The sequence below is a fragment of the Gobius niger genome (genome assembly GCF_951799975.1).
Source record: "Gobius niger genome assembly, chromosome: 13".
Classification (NCBI taxonomy): domain Eukaryota; kingdom Metazoa; phylum Chordata; class Actinopteri; order Gobiiformes; family Gobiidae; genus Gobius; species Gobius niger.
The window spans coordinates 25,563,916-25,587,759 of record NC_136864.1 but is presented as its reverse complement, the minus strand read 5'-3'; the positions used below and the strand labels follow the sequence as shown (position 1 = coordinate 25,587,759).

At 40.9% G+C, this 23,844-nt stretch overlaps 2 protein-coding genes across 2 annotated transcripts in view; one reads left to right on the top strand and one right to left on the bottom strand.

Moving 5' to 3' along the window:
* Positions 1–634: 634 nt before the first annotated feature.
* The window catches only part of LOC306972524 (corticotropin-releasing factor receptor 2), a gene marked incomplete at its 3' end in the record, with an annotated part of 155,604 nt that continues 132,394 nt past the window's right edge, over positions 635–23,844 (top strand). Inside the window, exons 1-2 of the mRNA XM_079569186.1 lie at positions 635–868; positions 2,623–2,742. Coding sequence (XP_079425312.1) covers positions 748–868; positions 2,623–2,742 — 241 coding nt within the window. The 5' untranslated portion in view covers positions 635–747. The remainder of the gene's footprint in view (positions 869–2,622; positions 2,743–23,844) is intronic.
* LOC306972537 (uncharacterized protein) lies at positions 9,148–12,393 on the bottom strand. The gene is made up of 5 exons (XM_079569201.1): positions 11,946–12,393; positions 11,617–11,753; positions 10,671–10,795; positions 10,218–10,339; positions 9,148–9,973 (listed from the first exon to the last, which is right to left on the bottom strand). The coding sequence occupies exons 1-5, from the start codon at positions 12,105–12,107 to the stop codon at positions 9,653–9,655; spliced, it is 867 nt and encodes a 288-aa protein (XP_079425327.1). The 5' UTR covers positions 12,108–12,393; the 3' UTR covers positions 9,148–9,652.

Sequence of the window (23,844 nt, the reverse complement as noted above, 5' to 3'; positions counted from 1 at the left end):
AGAGAAAACTTTCCCATTCGTTTGTTTGTTCAAGTTTGTGAGATAAAATACGTCCTTTTAAATCACGAGTTTGTTCTGAAAAGCATCAAACATGAGCTCTATTTTAGGGGGCGATACATAACTTTAATAGTTTCAGTCATAGTTTATTTGTTCAGATCTAAAGGGGAGAGGGGAGGGGGCGAGGAGCACGTTTGTGATCACAGCAGACTCGTATCCAATCACCTGAGCGTGAGCCGCGGACAGGTGGGTGTTTTCCCGTCATGCACGGGGCCGTGGAGCCGCTGCAGTTGCCTCTGGAGAGATGCAGCGGCTGAGCAAGTCGGCTGCTCTCGTTGGGGTCTCACGATCTTTCCGTGCCCCACGTGCCCGTGACATCAGAGCCTGTCTGGAGCAAGTCGGACAGAAATCTAACCGGCATGCACCGTGCGTCTGCAGTCGGCTGTCAAAACTGCGTCCGTCTGGCTCATCTCAAACACACCTCGTGACACGGTCCCATCAGCAGATCAGTGCCGCTGCTGCGCACGTGTGCCGGGGCGCGCCTGTGATTGGTCTGGCGCGGCGCGCAGCGGGAACGCACGCAGAGCTGGAGCCTCTCTCCTCCTCCTCTCCCCCCTCCGGAGTGTGGACCGCACTGCTCTCACGGCGCTCCTCCGCGTCCGCCAGCCGCTCCTGAACACCGCACGCTGCTCACGCCGTGCCCGCTGCTCCTCGGACCCGGGATTATCCGCACGTGCGCACAGCGGCGCCATGGACGCGACTATTTACCACATCATCTTCGCGGAGCTCGGGGACCTTAATTGCAGTTTGTTAGACGCTTTCCAAGACTCGGTTTTGGAGAACGCGTCTCTGGCTCTGCTGAGTGCAGAAGGTAAGATTAAAGTGTTGTTTTATGCGAACATGTTAGAGTCAGTCCAGTCTGCGTGACGTGTTTGTGGTGCGCACTCCTCATGTCAAACTGCGCTTAGGAAATCACTCAAACTTAAGGTAAAGTTTTCTTTATTGTTCCGAATAAAAGCTAAGTTAATAGAAAGCCTGCAAGCACAGCCTAGTTCCAAGCATGACGTGAAATATTACTATTGTGAGCAACTTAATATGAGAGAGAAATCTCAATTAAAAGCTGTGCCTGTAGCAGTGATCTATGTTTTCATCACTAAGGCTGGGGCGGACTGGCCATATGTCCATTCTGGAAGAGCACAGAAGGGCCACTGGCTCGAGGGCCACCGGTCCCGCCTCAACCGAGCTTTACCCAAATCTAAAAGCTAAAAAGGAAAGCATCAAAATAGCGAGAAAAAGAGGATGAAAACATGAGAAAAACACGGTCAAAAAAACACAACAAAAAATGATAGAAAAAATAATGTAGAAAAACGACAAAAATATGACAAAAATGTTGCGACGTGACAAAAAGTTTCCGTCACTTTTGTAGGTCTTAGCTTTCAAATGAGGCGTGACATTGTTGCTCTCCAGTCGAGAAGCTTTTAGATTTGGGTAAAGCCCAGTATAAAAAAAACATGAATCTAAAATGAATTCTGTGGAGTATGGTGTGCCACAAGGTTCAATTTTGGGACCAATATTATTTATTATTTATATTTATATTAATGATTTTGCTTCTGTTTCTGCGACCACCTTTCCCGTTCTTTTTGCTGATGATACCAATCAAAAAAATAATAATACTAAAAAGCGGAACTGGGGAAAATGCACTCGTTATTGTTAAGGCGGGGGGTAAAAGGTTAAAATATGTATTTGTGGAAGTGTCACAATTACGCTAATTTGGGCCAGGCTGGTCAGAGTCCAGGGCTGTTTTTCAGTCCCAGTCCGCCCCTGCTTCCTGCCATCTACCACCTGTAAGTTTAAGTGCTTTACTCACACTGACCTTACACATATTTTCATTTATATTTATTGATTGACTGTAGACAGTAAACATAAATGCAACAAAAACGTGACAAAAAAATGTACGAAAAAAAAGCGATGAGTACGTGACCAAAAAAAACATGAATGTGACAATAACTCAACAAAAAGGCACCAGAAAAAAGCAATTATATGTAACACAACAAAAATGCAAAAAAACTGCAAAAATAAATAAATAGCTGCGACGACAAGGCAACAACAAAGTTTAGGTCGTAGGTCTTAGCTTTCAAGTGAGGCGTTTGACCGTAAGCTTTACAACTGAGAAGATTAAGGTGGGGTGAAGAAGGTTAGAGACAATCTGTGGCTTCTGTGAGGCACGCGCAGATTGACCGCTGTTTCCTGCTCAGTCTGTGCAGTTGTGTTTTCATGCCGTGACAATGTTTTAAGGACACATGAATATATTAACCATAACGAGTCCCCTATTTGCCGAATTAATAGGGAACACGTCTTTGTGCAAGTTTTTGTGATCGTTGCGTGGATCAATGAGAATCAACACTTGAAGCACAGCAGGCTCTGAGACAGATGGGCAGAAGCAAAGGGGGAAAAAAAAAAAAAAAAAAAGACAATGAAATCACCACCTGTGTCACATTGAATCTGAGTCGGAGAAGAATGCGGTTCTGTTTTGGAGAAGCCCAACCGTCCCATTGCGTTTGCAGTCATGGAGCACACGCCGATGTTACTTTTATTTTTGATTTCTATTCTTTGTTTTTACCCCAGGCTTGTTCTGCAATGCCACCACGGACGAGATCGGCACGTGCTGGCCACGCAGCGGCATCGGGCGCATCGTGGAGAGACCGTGCCCGGAGTACATCAACGGCGTCAAGTACAACACCACAAGTAAGTCCCGTCTGCTCCGGAGAGTCGCGGGCGGCTTTGTTCTGAACATAAGCGGAGGGCGCGGCGCTTTTGAAGTAACGAATTCGCAATGTGGCTCGTGTGAACTTCAAAAAATACTCGACACGGACCAAAACAAAAGCTGGAATGGAAGCCACTCGGGAAAGTTGTTAATGAAACTGAACTTGGCAGTTTTCTAAAAAATGACTGAGCCTTCTTGCCATGTGGATATTGTGTCTCCTAATGTTGCAGTTATTTGATCCGTTGTGCTGCCTCAGTCGAAATCAGTTTTCGGTGATGCTTTCATTGTCGCCACATTTGCCCTTTGCATTTGTAACCCGTGTAAAGGGTAATGTGTCGCTGTAGTTTCTTTCTCCAGATCTTTGGCTTGGTGTAGAGCAGAGGTTCCTGACCTTTTTTTTTTTTTTGCCTCACGTACCCCCTGGGCCTTTCATTTATATCCTGAGTACCCCCTGCTCTGAGGGTGTAAAGACCTTTAAATGTATCAGCTAAAACTGCTACACTGCCTGACCAAAAAACACGGACCTCGATTTCACAAACTGTGATGATCAGGTCTAGGTTCAGCAACTCTTTTAGCCTAAAGAATGAGATCAGCTGGCTATGGATTTCTTCTTCCCTGATGGCACAGGCATATTTCAAGATGTCCCGATATTGTTAATGAATGGAATAAAACTTGTATTATAGTTGTAGCCCTAATTTTCTGGCTGCTTGTCCATAAGACCTATGTGAATGTTCTTTTTTTTTTTATCAGATTTTTTTATTCTGTTGTAGCACTTTGAGGTTTCGCTGAAATGTAAAGTGCAATATAAATAAAATGTATTATTATTATTATTATAAGACCTTAGCAAATAGTATTCCAACATCCATATAGTTGTTCATTCATGTTTACTAGATTTCAACATCATAAGTTGTGACGTGCATTATTTCCGCTTATTTCTTCTCACATAGTTCCGGTTTCATCAAGGCTTTTTTGCTAATATAGCAAAAAAGCCTAGATGAGGAAAAGCCCTAGCCATTTCCTGATAAAAAGGATTCATCAGTGGTTCTCAACTGGTGTGTCGGGACACAAAAGTGGGTCGCGGAACCATTTTCAGTGGGTCGTGAGCCTTTTCCAGGCGACATTTCTTTCCATATTTATGTTCTATAAAAGTGTAGAAAATCAGAATCTGTAAAAATGACTGTTGTTATGGCCATCATTTCAGCTTTGTGGGTTTATTAATGTTTGTTCAGTATGTATATTCTTGGGAAAACACACTATTTCACTTGGTATAATAGAAATTAAATTCTTATCTGTGTTGCGGCTTGTTATCCTGGGATTACAGTGGGTCCTGACTGCAGAACCACTGGGATGTATAAGTCCTGGGGGTGCATTGAAAGGAGCATCAAAGGGCTAAAACATTCAGACTTTGAGGCACCAAAACCCCATTGAGAATATTTTGGATGTGCTGGAGAGGGCTCTGCACAGTGGTCACACTCTCCCATCATCAGTAATAATAATAATGCGTTGGTTTTATATAGCACTTTTCTGGACACTCAAAGATGCTTAACCTGGTGAGCATTAAATAAGCTTTGGAGCGACTAAGTTGTGCGGATCTTTTATTTGTTTTTGTGACACTCAAAGATGCTTCACATTGCACTCTTCATTCACTCCATACTCGGTGGTGGTAGCCACAGCTGCCCTGGGGTAGACTGACAGAATCGAGGCAACCAGTCTGCGCCATCGGCCCCTCCGACCACCACCAACCAATCACTGTAACCAAACGGTCTCCCATCCAAGTACCGACCAGGCCCTTCCCTGCTTAGCTTCCCAGGTCTGACGGTTTGGGCAAAGCACAGGCGGTTTGGCCGCACAATACAAGATCTCAGTGCAAAATGAATGCAACACTGGATCTTTGGACATTGCAGGAGTTTATTAGAACAATGTCACAGTGAATGCGTGCTGTAATCAAAGCTTAAAGCAGTACTAAGTAACTCTTCCCCCTAGAGGCCATAAGTGCAACTGCAGGTGTAGCAGCAAGTTACAATTTTTTAACTTATTAATTGTCTTGGAGAGTAAATACTACGCTGACAGAAAAAACAAAAGAGAGAGAGGGTTACTGTGCATGCAATTATACAATGGAAATATTTTTTTTCACTCAAACTTTGCTGTAAATACTGTTTAAAGTGACGTTAGCCCACAGTTAGCTTTGCTTAGCTTAGTTAGCTTTCTTCGTGATTCCATTAGTGTGTATTGCTTTCTCCGGACCGGTGGCAGTCAAGTTGCAAACATGGTTTTCTGTCCAGAGACACCAGGGGGAGATGAAAGACCCTCCCAATCATCCCATAAACACTTGTACTATCCCCACAGGGACTACGAAAATTATTTATTAAGGTAAACACGTTACTTAGTACTGCTTTAAGGCACTACAACCAAATATCAGAGTGAGAGACCTGTTTTGTGAAAAAATACAATACAGTGCATTGTGTTGGAAATGTAGTTGAAGTACTTGCACACCCATCCATATGATGCTCATCAGGTGCAAACATTATACCACGGTTAAAAGCTCTTCTGGCGAGTTAACATAATATGAGGCCTTAAGTAGACAGCTGTGCTCCTTCAATAACCTCTCCTGGTATAGACTTCACTATAGATTTGAATTGCTTTGCGTTTGTTAAGAGCCGTTCCTTAATCTATGCTGGTGAGTCAGACCCCTTCAGACAGCTGTGTCTGAAAGGGCCCACAATGCTTGTTAAGTGAACCATTTCTGTGGATACACTCTGTGAATGCCCCCGTTGTTATGTCACCCTGCTCACTTACAGGTGAGGCATGAGAATATAGCATCGACGCGGCAACTCAATTTTGCTGCTTGAGGCTTTGGACCTTGTAACGTCGTTCCTCCTTCAAAAACACACCTGGATCTGTGTCATGTTTCAGTAATCCTGCACATTCAGCCTGTCTCCTGTTCCCAGGGCTGCTCAATTAGTCGAAATTCAATTACGATTTTGATTATTACACTAAACGATTGCAAAAAGCGAGAATAAATGATTATTAAGGATGTCCGCCTCCTTTTCCATCCAAAGCGATAGAACGGTTGTATTTGTTGGCGATAAGTTTAATCATTTTTTTATAGATAGCTCTTAAGATGACACTACTGATAAGTGCTAACCTTTTGCTGAAAGGAGAACTGAAGTTTAGAAGCCTGTATATCCTTTTCCCAGGAGCTGTTTGTGTAGAAGAGTCTAAAACTCTAGAGGAGCCAATGTGGAGCTCAAAGCAAGCTCGTTTTATTTTATGCCGCTGAGATTTTTGTTTCTGTTTCCTTCGCATCTCACGTGCTACTGGCAAATGCTTTGGTCTGACATGAACAAACAGCGTTGTGTGATGATGTCATCAGGCCGCGTGCTTGGTTTGCTTGGGCAGGTGTGAGGGCTGGCCAGCAGGGGGCAGGTGTGAGGGCTGGCCAGCAGGGGGCAGGTGTGAGGGTTGGCCAGCAGGGGGCAGGTGTGACATAGAGCTCTTAATAGAGGATTAGTTTACAAACGTGAGCGTACTTTATATCAAGAAAATATTTTGCATCGTTTTTTGTTTTTTTTTAATTGATAAATACATTTAATTTATTGGAAGTTGACCTCTTAACCTCCACATGAACCGTGCACATTTTCTCCAGTTTGGCTTCACCCAAATCTAAAAGCTTCTTGGGGATAAAAAAAAAGTGTCAATATAGCAACAAAAAACAGACAAAAATCGCCCCAAAAACAAGACAAAGTGGCGATGAAAAAGTGACAAAAATGACAATATGTGTGATGAAAATGCAAAAAAAAAAAAAAAAAGGTAAAAGAGCAACAAAAATGTGGCAAAAATGTGACGAAAACCAAAAGCCCAACGAAAAAGCGACGGGGAAAATGGCAAAAAAGTGAAGCCAACACGAGGGAAAAGATCTTGAGTAGATTTTGTAGTTCTTAGCTTTCAAATGAGGCGTTGCACTGACTATACACAGCAAAATGGCCGGTGTTAATTTAACACCCATAGTGTTAATTTTAACACTTTTTTTGGGTCTATATAGTTCTCACGGATTTTGTGTTAAAATTACACTTTCAAAAGTGTTAAAAATTTGACACATTTTTGGTGTTATTTTTTGACACTGAGAGTGTTAATATATTAACACTTAAAGTGATTTTTTTTCATTTAAATTTAGTTAAATGTTCACCGCATTAGGGTTACCGTTTTAACTCTATAAAGTGAATTTCCTTCATCCAAAAAGTGTCACTTTTCACCCATTTAAGTGAATTTCCTACATCCATAAAGTGTTATTTAAAAAACATTTTTTGTGTCATTTCTTCATCTTAATAGTGTTATTTGTTCACTAGCTGTGAAAATTGCAGTTAAGTCCTATAAACTAGAGGGAAAAAAAGACAAATGTTTAAAATGAACCATTTTTAATGTGGAACTGGCACCAAATAAAGGCACAACTGGACCCTTTACATGGAAAACAAGGGCACAATATACAGGTCATCACTGTTATAAGACATTTGTATGTCAAAGGGTCTGTAAAACACAAGACTGTTCTCTTTAACAACATTCCTCTCTTTGCTCTCACATACTTCATAAGCATGGAAATGCTCACTGAAATGATCAACCTCAAGCTTGTCAACAATAAAGTAGATGTCACTGTTAACAACAACAATCTTTGATATTTTGCAAAACACAGGCATCTCGTCTTTGATCTCAGTGCAAACAGCAAGTCCAGATCTATACTCCGTTCCACTTATTTTGACCCAGTTTGCAAGGAAAATGTCTTTTGGATTAAAATCACTAAAATATGAATCATCATCTTTGTCCACACTCATTGATTTTAAAGGTCCGTATTCAATGTGATTTGCAGGTGTCGTGTCCCAATAACCTGCAATTGAAATCTGGTGCTTTTTTGCAAGTGACTTTGTGATATTTTTGAAGTTTTTGATTGTGTTTTTGAAAACCTTATGTTTAGCCTCACATCGCATGCTCCAGAGGTGTATGAGTGGTCCAATTTTCCTAATGCATGAAGGGTAATGAACCATAAAATGGTGTTTAGGAATAAGGTTTTTGTGTGGATACAACTGTTTGAACAAAGAGTGATGTTCCATGATCAAATGTTTTAAGTGGACTGTCATACCTACAGATACTGATGGAGAAAAGACAATGTTGATTATTTGCAGTAAAAGCAGAAGCAGAGACCAGTGTTCATTGCCCTCAGGCACAATGTCACCAAACAGCAATGGAATGTTTCTTACAAGACAAAGCGTTTGAATGGAATTTAAACCTATATTGTTACCACAACTTTCCAAATTAATCCTTGTAGGACGGTTTTTGCGCTCTAGGTACCCATAGTCAAAAGCGTAAATTCTAGAGAACAGGTCAGGCTTTGAAATAAAATTTTCTGAAAGATATTCGAATAATAACTTGATTTCAAACTGAGCCACCCCCTCCAATATATCATGCATAATGTCCAATGAGAAATTGCAACTCACATGAAAATACTGCAAACTGTTAAGTTCTGACTTTCGTTTCAAACCAAATACAGACAATTTGGGTGGATGACTTTCCAATTCTTGACAGTGCATTTCATAAAAATGTTTGTCACGCATCACCATATTGGGACTGTCCTCAGAGTAAATTGTCTGTGCATCCTGCTTATTAATCAAACACAACCGGCAGAAATGATTCGCACTGAAAGATTCTACGAAACCAAGAATACAATGCATGCCCAAGTTGTCTCCGGTTATCTGGGAAATTGTGCCAAATATTTTTTCTTTTGAGAAGGGTAGATCTAAACCTTGAGTTTCCAGAGTTTTTATATCATGTATCAAAGGCTGCAAAATGGAATCAAATCCATAGGTTTTAACATCATCAGAATGAAAAAGTGCCACAAGATGAATGTTCATTACAGCGGAATTAAACCTGGGCGGCAAATTTCTTAGGACAAAATACAATGCACCAACTTTGTGTAATCCACGTTTTGAACCGAGGGGGTTAGCTGTTTCAAAGTCATCGTAGTAAATCTGAATTTGCAAAGCATTTTTATGTTTTGCGAACAATGGGTGAGTCTTAAAATAACTGCCATCTCTGAAGTCATCATACGTGGTTCTAACCATCACTGTGTCTGCAAGTACTTTACAAATCTCTGAATTTCGACACATGAATTTCAGGGTTTCTAAGATGGGAATATAAATAATTGTGTCTTTCACTGGGACTTGACTGTACGAACCTGTAGCTTTATTTCTCCTCATGTCAAAACGGACACCAAGCATTATTTCTTGTGGTTCCACAACTCCCCATTTTGTATTTAAATATTTTTTTCTTTTAGTTTCAGTATTCAAATCACCAAATGGATTGTCAAAATTTTCAAGGCTTTGTTCTAATTCATGTCTTATAGCATTATCTTCAGGGACGACAGACAGTATTTCCTGCTTAATCTGTGAGTGCAGCTCATTAGTGAAATCTTCCAAGTCATTGACAATTGCTGAAACAGTACTGTTGGGCATGCCACTACTTTGGAGTTTACCTATGATTGAAGCACAGATGTTTTTTGTATTAGTTTGGTTAAGATGTGACTCATTGTTCGCAAAACTTTGCAATTCAACCTGTACTTGATCAGTACAACCAGTTTCATTGGTTGGTCTTTGATTTTCAGTGAAATTGCCATGACATAACTGAGATGATGAAGCCTCATTACCTGGAGAGCTCTCTCTTTCATGAACAGTATTTAAATGTTTTCTCAAACCTGGATAAGTGCTGAACTGACGTCTACAACCATCTTGAACACAGAACAACTTGAACTTTGTGTTTGGATAAAAACTGTGATCAAGTCTAATATGGCGTATTAACAGTTGGCTGTTCCCAAAGGTGCATTTGCATATGAAACACCTCAGCATTTTAACTGTCATTTAGGATTTTTGCACGTAACTCACGAAGTCTTGGAGACTCGTCAGTTGATTTGAGGTCAATGTTGTAGATAGTAGTTTGGATGAACCTGTAGAACTGAACCAGTGATGAGTCGTAGGCTGTGTTGAAGACGAAGTGCGCTTTAAACAGTTCATCAAATGCACCCAATGAGCTGGTGGCCTGACAGGGTATTGGCTGCTTATCAATGGCAATGTAGAAGGTATCCATCTTGTTTTTGGTTTGGCCAACTGCAATCATGTATGGTTGCGGGTTCTCCTGGTCTCTGAGACGTTCTTCAAGGCTGCTGCTTGACTGAATAAAAAAAAAGAAAAAAAGAAAAAGAGTTTAATACATTATTGGAATAGGTGACTTGATACAAAAACACATTTTACATAACGTTTTAAGTAACCACTAGGTGGTGCCTTTTCCTTCATATTACAATGGTAAACATGCATTATTTTTGTTTGTGCAATGGTAATTTATTTGTGCAGTTAAGTGTACAAATTGACTTAAAAAATTGAGTCCTATATAATTTGTCCTTGCAAAAATGTCTTACCTTGTGAAAGTAGACAAGTTTCTTTTCTGCATCACTGGAACTTATTTTGATTCTCCTTCGTCCAGCTGTAGGTGGCAACAGATGAAGGAGCAGTAACAGGGAGGCCATATCACTGTCCCAGTCTAAAAACACAATGCAAACAGGGTTTGATCAAATCTAGTGTCCATGTTTAGGCAAGATAAAGTAGTAGAGTTGGCAAACATAGCAAATTTTGAGTGTGCAATTCATGTTTCAAACTCAATATTCTGTTCACACTGCGTCTTCCAAGATCTATTCAGGAAGAGTAACAAGAGAATAGACAAAAATATAAACTGCTCAACTAATACAAGAATCACATGTATTCCAGAACATTTTGTACCACCAAAGTAATTGTATCCTGGAGTTAAGCCAATTATGAACATTATCATTGTAATTGATTCAATTGCTTTAATCTACAGATGTGTCTGAACTTACAGTTGTCATTTTGTCCATATGCCTCCGCTGCTGCCAGTAGCTGTTGAACATCTGGAGTTTGAGTCAAACGTTTGGCCTCCATTATGATCTTGGGCTTGAAGACTGTGTTCCATCTCTCCAGCAGCCTGGACGCCGTTTCAACTCCAAACAGGAGAGTGAAGTCTTGATTGACCTGCAATACATAAGAGATTTAATACATGAAAACAATGCTAAAAAAAATATTAAGTGAAAAGTAAAACCTTACCAGTCCTTTGACATCTAAAAAGCGTGGGAAAGTTTTGAAGATATCTGTGGTTCTTTGTGGATTGTGCACTAGTGCCTGTCGATGTTCAAGAGTGCTTCTCATCTTCTGAAACACGCTTGTGACATCAGTGGAGTGGCTGAGAAACGAAATGGCCTCCCTGCAAGCATCTCCTTGTAGCTGTTCGCCTGCTGAGGATGTAGATCTTCTGCGCTTTGGTCCCTGTTCTTGTGGTGACTCTTCCTTGGCTGGTCGCTTTGACTTGTTCCTTCCTATTGTCTTGAGGCGCCATGCCAAATACCCCATGCCCTTCTCAGCATCATAAAAATGCTCCTGTGAAAATAGGCAAAAGGTAATAATAATAATAAATCAACAATTTATAACATAAATTTGGATTTGTAATGACTACTTACATATCCCTTTGGTGAAAATGGATCCTTCAATGAAGGGAAGAGTGTGATGATTCCAAGAGCATAGTTTTCTTTTTGTTTGCGGGATGGCATCCTCCTGGAAAACACACAAGTAGAAAAACACAAATAAATGTTGCAAGATCCTATTTAGTTTAGTACAACCACAATCTAAGTGCATATTAATTTAGAGCACACTGTGTTCATGTTACAGACTTTTTATTATTTTTCTGTGTAGGCTCTCAGTTATTAGTTTTGTTCAATATGAAGTTTATATGTTGTGGAAACTGTGACTTACCCATGCCTTTCAGTCATATCACTTGCTAAGATGTTAACAAGCTGTTTTCGGCAACGGGTACTCAGTGATTTGTCAGACTTGTATTCTTCCAGGATGTCTTCACCTCCGGGTTTCACATGCAGGACATTTAACACCATCTGCCAACAAATAAGACAAAACAAATGATAAAAAGAGATAGCAGATATCAGTTGGCTGCTTACATTAAGAGCTCTTCTACCTTAACAAGACACAATTTGTTTAATTGTTACAGCATATAATTTTTCTTTAAGATCAAGTCTTCTCTCCCTGGACTAGTTTCATATTATTACATTTTGACCATGTAACATTACCTCTTTGGCAGCACTGGACTCTAGGACTTCTCCACTAGGTCCTGCTCTGACATCAGGCGAGGGAACACTTCTGGCTGGTGACCACCATTCCATTGGCCCAGGAGTCTCAGTGTCACTTGAAGGTGATAGGGTGTCTGTGAGGGATGATGAAGAGCGATCCATTGGTGATGCAGGAGCTGTCAGACAGGTTTTAAAGGAAAGGCATTAGTATTAAAAAAGAAACAACATTATGACTAAAAAGTATCCCAATAGACTTGCAATTGTCTTTAGGATGTTCCTGGATCTTCAGACATATGTCAGGATTGGCCTCCATCAGTTCCAGAAATACATCTTCCTCAATTTCTGTATTACTCTCATCCATAACCAGCAACTCAGTCGAGTCAGTAAACCCAAACTTGCATTTTACTAACGATAAATAATGAAGGAATCATTAATGAGAGACCAGACAAATGCCAAGTGCAAACAAAGCGACTCACCTTCTTTCATAAAATCCTTGTAAGTGAAGCCTGCCTGTAGTCGTATGTACTTCTTAGTAGCTTGGCATTGCACCTTCAGCAACATGGCTCTGCAAAGATTCAAAGGAACTGACAAAATGCAATTCTATGGAGTTATTCCGATAATGTCTTGATAAATACATTAGGCAATAAAATTATAATTCAAATTTAAAACATTCTAGCGCAAAATCACGTTAGATATTGGACCCCAACCTAGAACTAGGGATAGCTGATGCCACTTTTTCTAAAACATAATATGACAAGGCATTTTCCTCAAACATTGTTTTTTAAGTACATAAACAGACTTTTCCCACCGCAAATTTGGTTAGTAATTAATTACTTTACACATTTTTATTGCACTGTCCATCAAAGACAGAACAGTCCATGGCCAAAAGTTACTCATGGCTTGACATAATCAAGTGATTATGTTAACATCAGTGCAGGAACCAGAGTAGTATTTAATAATAGTGCTTGCTTTTTACTACTGCTAAATGGCCTCTTTTTGCCTTACTCTGTGTAGATTGCCTGTACGTGTGTTTTGTAGACTGGCTAGAGCAACTTAGCAACTAGCCTACTGCACTTTGATTATTTTTGCATTTTGCTGCAGCCAAATTTCGCTCAATATGGACATGCTATATCTCTTTACTTTGCATTTCTTGAGTACATTTTAGTCGTGGGGGTAGCTTTACAGCTGAATTAAGCCCCTGGGAATAAAGCGGTTTAAGACTTGCCAGCGTCGTTAGCCGCTAACTAGCCGCTAACTAGCGTTAGCCGCTAACGCTAGTTAGCCGCTGGTCTAGAAATCACTGCAGACCCAACGAAGACAATATTTGTAAAACAAAACAACCACAAAACAGTAACCGCAGTTAGGAACGACCATGTGGTTTGAATCTAAAGCCTTTCACTTGATTATGTTAACATCAGTGCAGGAACTAGAGTAGTCATATTTCTATAAGCTTCATGTTTAGCACAAGGCTACTAAAAAGAGGAGTCATAACAACCATTCATATTAAAACACATTTCGTTTTGGGGTTTTCTCGTACACATTAACATTTTGAAGTCTTACCTCATGAAAAGTTAAAGTCAACCCGCGCTGTCCTCTGCACATCGGAGACGGCGTTGCACTGCTGCAGACTGGCCTCTTTTCAAAAAGCGGCGGGAACCGGAAGTGTAATTAACACTGCCAAGAGCAAGTGCAGCTCACACTGCGAAAAATCACCGCCCCTTGAGTTATCTCCTCACTGGACGAGTTGAAGCCACACCCAAAACCAACACCCAGCCACACTGAAGGCTTTACACCAGGAAACTAACTCGGCCCATTTTGCTGTGTAGGCTGTGACCTTATGGATTTGGGAAAAGCCAAACTGGAGAAAAGGCCCTTGGTTTAAGGCGGGGTTAAGAAGTCAAAGGCAGTGAATAGGCTAATCGTTTGAATAATGGTGATAATTATTTTATCTATAATCGATCCCATTGCTGATGTCATGTGGTGAACCCGCCTTCTACAGGAAGCACTAAAGGAAGTGCTATGTACATTTTCTGAAGTCCACACATCTGACCATACTTCACCAGACTTGTCCAGCAGTGAATCTACAGCAGGGGTCGGCAACGTCAGGCCCGGGGGCCAAATCCGGCCGTCTGGCACAGAACCTCTGGCCCTCAAGATGATTTTTGAGAAACACTATTACACAAATCACAGAGTACTTTTAACATTATTAGAGTTAAATGGGAGGAAAAAAGGTAGAAATACTGTCAATACACCCATAAATCTACTTGAATTAACAGATTAAATCTAAGGTTTGAGTAGATTTGGTCTTAGACGAGATAAAACCTCTAGTCGTAGTTATTCCATCCATTGGCGCTAGCATTTGTATCTTGGATAAGTTCAAACAGACTCAAATTCAACATAGAAGAACTTTAATTCAAGCAATTTTATGTCATTTATCTCATTTAAGATGGTCATTTTTTCAGTGTTGTGCTTCACTTTGGGCTAATAATCAGCGGCTTCGGCCCTCAGTCTATTTACAATAAAGAAAATCGGCCCCTCAGCCAAGAAAACATGCCTGCCCCTGTCCTAAGGTGTAGAATGAGCCCAGACATATTCACCAAAACTACCTCCAAAATCCTGCACTGTCAGTGTAGTTACAAGTATGACCTGAGGTGGCAGTAGTGAGTATAAAATGGCCAACTTGCATCCTTTAAGTTTTGACTGTTATGTAAACACAAAATGCAGATTGTTAAACCCGAAATGACATCTTTTATGTATGTATGAATTTTAAAGTCGTAATTTTGTGTTTTAATCTCATAATTGTCACTTTAAAGCTTGTGGTTATGACCTCCAGTTGGGCTGTTATTTATTTGTGGAACACTGGCATTTGAAAGAAGTCCACTGGAAAGAGAATCATCGTTTTAAGGAAGAAATCACATAAATCTACTTGAATTAACTACTTGAATCTGGTCTTAGATTAGATAAAACCTCTAGTAGTAGTTATTCTCTTAATTCAGATAATTTTGTGTAATTTTAAGAGAAAAACAGTTATTTGTCTGAAGAGGGTTTTATTCTTGTTCCATTGGCACTATAGCGTTTGTATCCTGGATTAGTTCAAACCAACTAAATTCAACATAGAAGAACTTTAGGCAAAAAAGGGAAAAATCCGAGGCCTGACACGTCCATTCATTAAAGGACTTTTAACCTGCCTCGATCCCTTTTTTTGGCCTATACCTGAAGAGCACCTGACCTCCTTATTCCACCCACTGTATCCATCACTTTGTTTCCTCTCTAAAATAAAAGAACTTTAATTCAAGCAATTTTAAGTCATTTATCTCATGACGGTATTTTTTTCCAGCTTTACTTTGGGCTAAATATCAGCGGCGTCGGCCCTCGGTCTATTTAAAATAAAGAAAATCGTCCAAGAAAACTTGCCTACCCCCGATCTACAGTATAAAGACGAGGATTTGGCACCGTATAACCCCCATAAACATAAACCGAGTGCAGATCTTCCCCTAGTGGTTGCACCGTGGTACTGCAGTCCAGCGCAGAAAGACATATATCCTTTAGAAATCGAGCATAGACGAGCTCCACTGCCCCCCCCCACCTGTCCCCGCTCCACGTAAACAATGAGACTTGCCGGGGTCGCAGAATAAGTGCAAATGCAGCTGAAGCGGCAGCAGTTAGCGCCCGATTCAGCATTATCAAAGAACTTTACAAAACATCGTGACCCGCGGGAACCAACTGATCACAGACACATTGCAGTTGAAAGCCTTGTGAAACGTTCTTGTCCGCTTGCTTAAGGCGAGACACTGCAGGTGAATAGGGGGAGAAAAAAAAATGTAGAGATATCAATTTGAAACTTTTGCTGAACATCACAGATATAAATATGAGAAAAAAATGTATTGCACTTTTTCTGTCATTTTATGTTTTCACATAAAAATAAGGCATTTTGAGCATTAAAATGGCCACAATTGCCTATATTTTGGGCAACGAAATCAAAATAATGAATTGAGCCAGATTAAAATGTATGGTTTTATTTTTATTGACATATTAGTAACTAAGATTTTTTCAGAGTGGATTTGGGATATTTTGTTTAGTTTTTCAATAAACTAATCATCAGTGAAAAAATCTGTAAAAACTCAAATTCCGCCTGTTTTTTTGGTTTCAAAGCTGAATAAATCCATCCATCCATCCATTTTCTTCCGCTTTATCCGGGGCCGGGTCGCGGGGGCAGCAGTCTCAGCAGAGATGCCCAAACTTCCCGATCCACACACACCTCCTCCAGCTGTTCTGGGGGGACCCCGAGGCGACACCAGGCCAGCTCAGAGACATAGTCCCACAACCGTGTCCTGGGTCTTCCACGAGGCCTTGTCCCACTAGGACATGCCTGGAACACCTCCCACGGGAGGCGACCAGGAGGCATCCGGAACAGATGCCCTAGCCACCTCAGCTGGCTCCTTTCGACGTGAAGGAGCAGCGACTCTACTCCGAGCTCCTCCCGGGTAACTGAGCTCCTCACCCGATCTCGAAGGGTGAAGGCTGAATAAATCAGGCTAGGAATTAGATATTAAAAAATCCCTCTGAAAAAACCTTCAAAATATTATTAAGTCCAAGACTGGAAAGTTTGGAGTCTGTTGGAGCTTCTATAAGGGCTCACCCCCTGCCCGAGTGCGGCTTCTCTCATTCAGAGAAAACCAGCCCTAAAGTTTTGTAGCGAGTGCGCATACGCGGCCCGTTCTTCGACTCTTCTGCACCAAGCGTCTCGTAGGAGGAAAAATACCATATTTGGGTGAAAACGTCATCACAGGGAGCCTTATCAGGACACGTGGATGTCAAATCTGTCAATATTTATGAATGAAAACCCGCGGGAAAGACGGCCTTTCTTCCGGGTTGCCCCCACCTCGCAGACAAAACATCATAAAATAAACATCATGCGGGGTGAGTTTTGCCATTTTTAAACTCTGACATGAAAACTAAGATGTAAAGGGAGGAAAATAGATAAAAATCTCCACTTCGACCACTGCGTGAAAAATCAATACTTTCACCTGCCGTGTCTCGCCTTAAAGGGACTATACTAGGTTTAAAAATGGTAAAATAATCTAATTTCCTCCCCCTAAATTTTCCAACCATGTTCTAAGGTGTAGAATGAGGCCAGACCTGTTCACCACAACTGCCTGTCATGCACGAGCTTAACCTCTTAACTCCCGCCTGAACCGAGAGGATCTTTTTCCTCACGTCATCAGATTTTTTTTCCATCATTTTTTTGTTGGCTATTCAACTCATTTTTGTAACTTTTTTGTCATTTTTTGTCACATTTTTGTCATTTTTTCGTCAATTTTTAATCATTTTTGTCATTTTTTTGTATTTTTTTTGTCACATTTTTATCAAATTTTTGAATTTTTTTTGGTCAAATTTTGTAAATTTTTTGTAATTTTTTTGTCACATTTTTGTCATTTCTTTGTCCATTTTTTAATCACATTTTTGTCATTTTTTGCTCATGTTTTTGTCATTTTTTTCGTCAATTTTCTGTCAATTTCTTGTGACATTTTTGCCACTTTTTCACACATTTTTTGTCACTTTTCGGTCAATGTTTTCTCACTTTTTTGTCACATTTCCATCATTGTTTTCGTCTCAGTTTTGTCGCTATTTTCACAGCTTTTTCCCAGAAACTTTTTGGACTGGGGTAAAGCCAAACTGGAGAAAATGTGCTCGGTTCAGGAGGGAGTTAAGGGGTTAATATAGAAGCTGCAGTTACGCATAAGACCTGAGGTGGCAGTAGTAGTAGTAATAGTCCAGTATTTCCAGGGAGCTGTCTGGCTAGTTTTTTTTTTTTTTGCCTCTGCTTACAGGCTACAGCTGCTCAAACGCAACACACCAGGAGGCTGATGAGATGTTCAAGGGGGTGTGAGATGCAAAACCGAAGCAGCTATAACGCAATCCAAAAAGCGACAACAACACGACCAAGGAGTGATGAAAAAAGTAGCCAAAAAAAAGTGAGACTTGGCTTTCAAATGAGGCGGGACACAGGCCTATAGGCTGTAAGCTCCAGTCGAGAAGCTTTTAGATGTTGGGTAACGCTGAAGTGGAGAAAATGTGCTCTGTGAAAGCGGGGGTAAAAGGTTAAGTATTATTGTCCCGAATCTTTTTTTTTTTTTTCCCACTGCCTCACCGTAATCCGCCAGACTCCTGTTTTCCGCCCTGATCTCTTTGTGCGCACATACACATAACGGGCTTTACTCTGACCTGTTCTTTAATGCATACCCATGGTTTGAAGTTAGAAAACACGCAGCGACACCGGTAAGGCGTCCCGAAAGTACTTTGAAAAACCCCGAAATTATGCAGAGGACCTTTGAGTTTGAAGAGACAATCAAAGCGACAGGAAGGTATTTGAAAATCCCTGCAGTTAAGCGTTAGGGCCGATTTAAAACGTCTCCAGCTCGATGTGGTCGTTTATATGCATATGGCGGCGCGCGTGAGGGCGACGGGCCGACTTCTCGTAAGAATAACAATGATATTTTGAGGGAAAATACTGCGAATACGTTGCAGGATGAATAGCTCTTGTGTGGGTAAATTGGATGTACTCGAGTCTCTGTCGGCGTTTTGGTCCTATATTGAACGTGGATTTGCAGAATGGAATGAGAATGGTGGAAACTCAAGTGTAACGCTAGCTGTAAATTGGAGTATCTTTCTATGGGCGATTGCCAAACCACGCTGCGGAGCACGGATTGCTTTCAGGGGGGGTTCAATTCATTTTTTCCCCCTTTCAAAGACTGCATATTATCACAGGCTTATAAACCAAATGTTACCAAATATCCGGTAATGGCAATAAACAAGTACATTAACAGATGTTAGAATGCTCAAAAGTACGTGTTTATTTTTTCAGGACACGAGCCACTCAGAAGTAACGACTGTACATTTGGGCAGGGCCATATATCGTGCACGATTATGATTTTTGTAGACGCGATATGATTTGCATGTGTACTACAGTCAGGACAGAGATTGCAGCTAATGCTACTGTAACGCCCCCTATGGGTCGATCACCAGGGTACAAGGAGACCAAGACCAAGAGAAAGTTTAGGTTTGTTTATTTCGTACAGATATAAAAGTCTAAAATTGATGGAGAGGAGCCGATAAGTCGGATGGGGTTCAGCTGGTGTTGGTTTTGGGGAGTCAGAAGAGCTGGAAAATGACATGGGTGGAAGAAACTTGAATGGGTTTAGTGAAGTGCTCTTTTCCAGGGGTCCAGGCTGAACGGTCGGCATACTCCGCAAGCTGGCTCCTGGTCTCTGTGCTGGTAAGGTGCTATGACCCCAGCAACCACACGCCGCCCCAGCGGAGCAGCCGACTTGCCCTCAGACTGGCCTGGACCCCTGGTGGACAAGACCAAACAAAACAATGAGCGTTACAATGAAGAAATGAACATCATATAAAAGTAAGGACTTTTATGCCTAAAATTGCCCCAAATTTTCGGCGATGAAATCTGAATAATGGAGAGAGCCAGGTTTAAATTCATGGTTTTGTTGACAAATTAGTGTTGACAAATTAGTTACAAAGACTTTTTCAGAGGGGATTTTGGATATCTTGTTTTAAAGCAGTACAAAGTAACTCATGCCCCTAGAGGCCATAATCACCTCTGCAGGTGTCGTAGCATGTGTTTTTTACTCATTAATTGTCCGTGAGAGTAAATACTACGCTGACAGAAAAGACAAAGGGAGAGAGGGATATTCTACATCCAATTACACGATGGAGATCTTTTTTTTTCACTCAAACTTTTCTGTAAATACTGTTTAAGTGACGCTAGCCCGCAGTTAGCTTTGCCCGTTAGCCTGTTAGCTTCTTCTTCGTGATTCCATTAGTGTGTATTGGTGGCTCCGACCCGTAGGCAGGAAAGCTGCAATTGCGATGTTCTGGGCAGAGACGCCAGGGGGAGATGAAAGACCCCCCAATCATCCCATTAACTCTTGTTTTACCCCCAGAGGGATTATGAAAAGGATTTATTAAAATAAACAAGTTACTTAGCACTGCTTTAAAATAAGCTATTCATGAGTAAAACATTTTAAAAAAATGTATATTTCACTTTGATTTTTGCAATTCCAAACTTTATATCCATCATTAGATATCAAAAAATACCTCTTAAAAAGCCTTCAAAATATTGTTCAGTCCGAGGCTGGAACATTTGAAGTCTGCAGGTGCTAATTATGTGGAGATATTGTCGCACCGATGTGAGAAAACCCTGCAAGCTGGAAAATACATACAGCCTTTTGTTGGCGTGATAGACGGACTTTACCATTGGAGTGTTTTACCGTCACAGGGCTCCGAACCTGAGAGAATGTTACATGTGTGGAAATCCACTTAAGTGCTACTTGTTTTGCACATGAGCAAACGCTTAGCAAATGACACCATGATGCAATGACGGCTTTGAACACTCTGAAGTTCCACTAAAAAAAAAACATATGTCAAAGGCCAGTCTAAACCGGTGAGTCTTGCGTTTAGCTTTGAACAGAGGCAGGTCTGGGGAGGACACAGATAAAGAACCATCACCCCACTGTGGGCAGCGCGACCCGAGCGCCTCCGGCAGTTGTTGTTGAAAAAAAAACAACAGGAGTTTGTCCTAGATTCTAAAGCAAACCGGGAGCCAGTGCAGGAAGGAGTGCAAGAACAGGCGTGATCATGGTCATGTTCCTGAGCTCTTCGAAGGAGCCGGGGAGCAGCACGAGGCCTGACTGAGTTCAATGTACAGAGCGTTACGTGAAAGCTGATGAAAGCTGATGAAAGGGGGAACGGCTTTTTCCAGGTCACAGTTGCTGAGGAAAGGCTTTTACTTTTGCTCTGAGGTGGAGCTGAGAATCTGTGTCCACATTTACAGCCAGATTTCAAGAAGCAAACAGTACACGCAGTTTGAATCAAGAAAAATGGAACTAAATTAGGAAACGGCTGACTAAAATTGAGCCTTTGCACATTTTTTAGCTACCATAGGTTTTTGTTTTTGCAAAAAAAAAAAAGTATAAATCTCAATAAGATGAAACAAAGACCCTGTGATATATCATGTTTTTTTGCGGTTTGGATGATATGTCCTTTAAAGCGACTATACAGAGTTTACAAATGTTAAAATTAAGTATTTTCCTCCCCCTACATGTTCCAACAATGTCCTAATGTGTAGAATGAGCCCAGACCTGTTCACCACAACTGCTTCTAAAATCCTGCACTGTCACTAAAACTGTGTTACTTCGGGCCGAATTGCCGTCATGCACGAGCTTAATATAGAATGTGCAGTTACACATGTGACCTGAGGTGGCAGTAGTGAGTATAAAATGGCTAACTTGCGTCTAGCCCCTTTAATGTTGCGATAACAATAATTTGGCGGGCCCATAGTTGAAGCTAGAGCATCATTCTCAATCAGAAAGAAAAACTATTACGCAACTTGTCCAAGCAATGTCCTACTTGTATACACACTGCTGTTACAATACATTTGCAAGATATTACTCAGTGTTTTACTACAGTAAGTGAAGCTTTGTTTGTTGTGTTCACATCAAAAGCGGCGACTACAATGCAAGATCCTTTACTAACTCCCCCTGGCTCACCGCAAATCACTTTCCTAATACGCTTAATCTGCGCTCAAGCAAATGTTGCACTCGCGTTGCTTCATCTTCCCGCCTTGTTTGCACCGTTTGAGCAGCTTGTTTGAAAGTGTGTGCGAAGGTGGTTCCATTGAAAATCACGCTTCTTCAATAGTGTCAAGGTCCTTGTGTTTTGCGACATTAATTTCTTTGCAAAATGAAATAGTGCAGATTTCTAAACGGAAACTGACATAGCAAGCTACGTCTGACAAAGTTTATCATGTTGTTGCCAGGAAAAAAGAGACGTCAATGTAAAAATGTTGTCATTGTTGCGCAAAACAACACAAAATAGATCTAAATGGGACTACTTTTTGTCTAAACTGGGTGGAAACTAAAGGAAATCTTGAAGGTGCATTATGGAGCTTACGGACTTGATATTTGTGGGTATTTTATCTTTCAGCGAGTCAGTGGTCAGCATGGCACCTTTACTTTCCGTCACAGTGGCCTCTATGACGCTCCAGGATCAATTGCTTTTAGAGTTTCAAGAAGGTTTTCTCTGCTGACGAATCCTCTCAACAGAAACCCTACAAAGCTAATGATCCTGGAGCATTGTAGAGGTCACTCCGATGGAAATTAAAGGTGCCCTGCTGACCACTCATACAGCCATGGGGTCATAAAAAGGTAAATTAGGCGCAAATATCAAAGTTGTTTTGTCGCATAAAAAGTTACATAATTCATCTTTAAAGGGACTATACAGAGTTTCAACAATGTCCTAAGGTGTAGAATGAGCCCAGACCTGTTCACCACAACTGCCTCTAAAATCCTGATCACTGTCACTCATTAGGTTGTTACTTCGGGTCTGAAGTGCCGTCATGCACGAGCTTAATATAGAAGCTGCAGTTACACCTATGACCTGAGGTGGCAGTAGTGAGTATAAAATGGCCAACTTGCATCTAGCCCCTTTAATGGATAACTAAAGCATACATGAAAATGGATTAAATCCCCTAAGAACCACGTGCCACAGTTTGAGAACCACTATACTGAAGTACGTTTTATGAAGCAATAGTCGTACATACAGTAGTTTTTGCCCCTAGTTTCTCCTTTCTAGTTCTTTCTAGTTTACAGTGTCTTCTTTCTAAGTGCCAAAAGTTTCATGTTGATTTTGACATTTGCAGATGTTGTGGAGTTTCTCTTGCACCTCAAAACTTCTTGTAGCCCTTTTTTTGGAAATACACTGCTTTGATAGAAAAAAGAAAAAAAAAGTATGTAAAAGTTCCCCACCTGGATTAGAAAGTTCCGTAGTTGCTGCAGTTGGTTAAAGTTTAGGTTCGGCAACATTATGCTGTATGTGGCCAATGACTGAGGTCAGCTGATGACCACAATACTGAATATTCCAAGCTGACAGTCACAAAAATACGTGCGGTTCTCCAAACTACAGTAAATTAAGTGTGAGATTTTTCTGATATGGCATCTGTCATTACTTAAAGTCAAAAAAAGTTGGTTCGTTAGTCTGAAAAGTAGTTGTTTCTTGTCTCGTCAGTTTCACCTTCACCGTGACGGGGTTTGGCTCGAAGCGCTTTGTCCAATGCTCCGTTAGCCGTTAGCGCTCTTTCAGGACTGAGCCCCATGCGTTGGATGGCGCAACATTTCTGACATCCACCCTGACATGCCTTATCTGAAAATAAAGTCTTCATTATTAGGTTGTCACATACTCTTCATTAAAATTTAAAATAGTTGCTGAAACTCGCTGTCAGAGTTAATGATATTGGGGAGGCCTGCACTGCGGCAACAAGAACGGTCAAAGATTTGCCAAAGTTTGACATCAGTGACGCACGATTGGTGTATGTTTTGTTCAGCGTCAGCGTAGGAGAATAGTTGGGGAAGATGTATTTCTGCAGTTGAGTCATCGGTTCGAGTACAAATCATGTTATCATCAAGCTAACAAGGAGGTCGGAGCCAATCCATTCAAGTGCTCCCATGTCACTAAAATACTACATCCTGTGTGTTAGAAACAGGCTGCTTTATTACTCCCACAGCGCAGTTTTTCACAGCAACAACATGGTGTAACCCAAAAGAATAGACGCACAGGGTACACAGAATAGGTGCAAATTGCCACATACATTTTATTAAATGTTTATAATGGTTTTGGCATCATGACCTCATTAACAAACCCTCAAGTGTGAGCAGGATTTATCCAGGAAAGTCTTACTGGGGAGAACAGAGACGGGGAGAACATGCAAACTCGACACAGAAAACCATCTATGTATATGTAAAATGTTCACTAAATGCACCTATTTGAATTATTCACTGAAGGTCTTTTCATGGCCAGGATGAGTACGTTAAATTTCCTCAAGATGTTG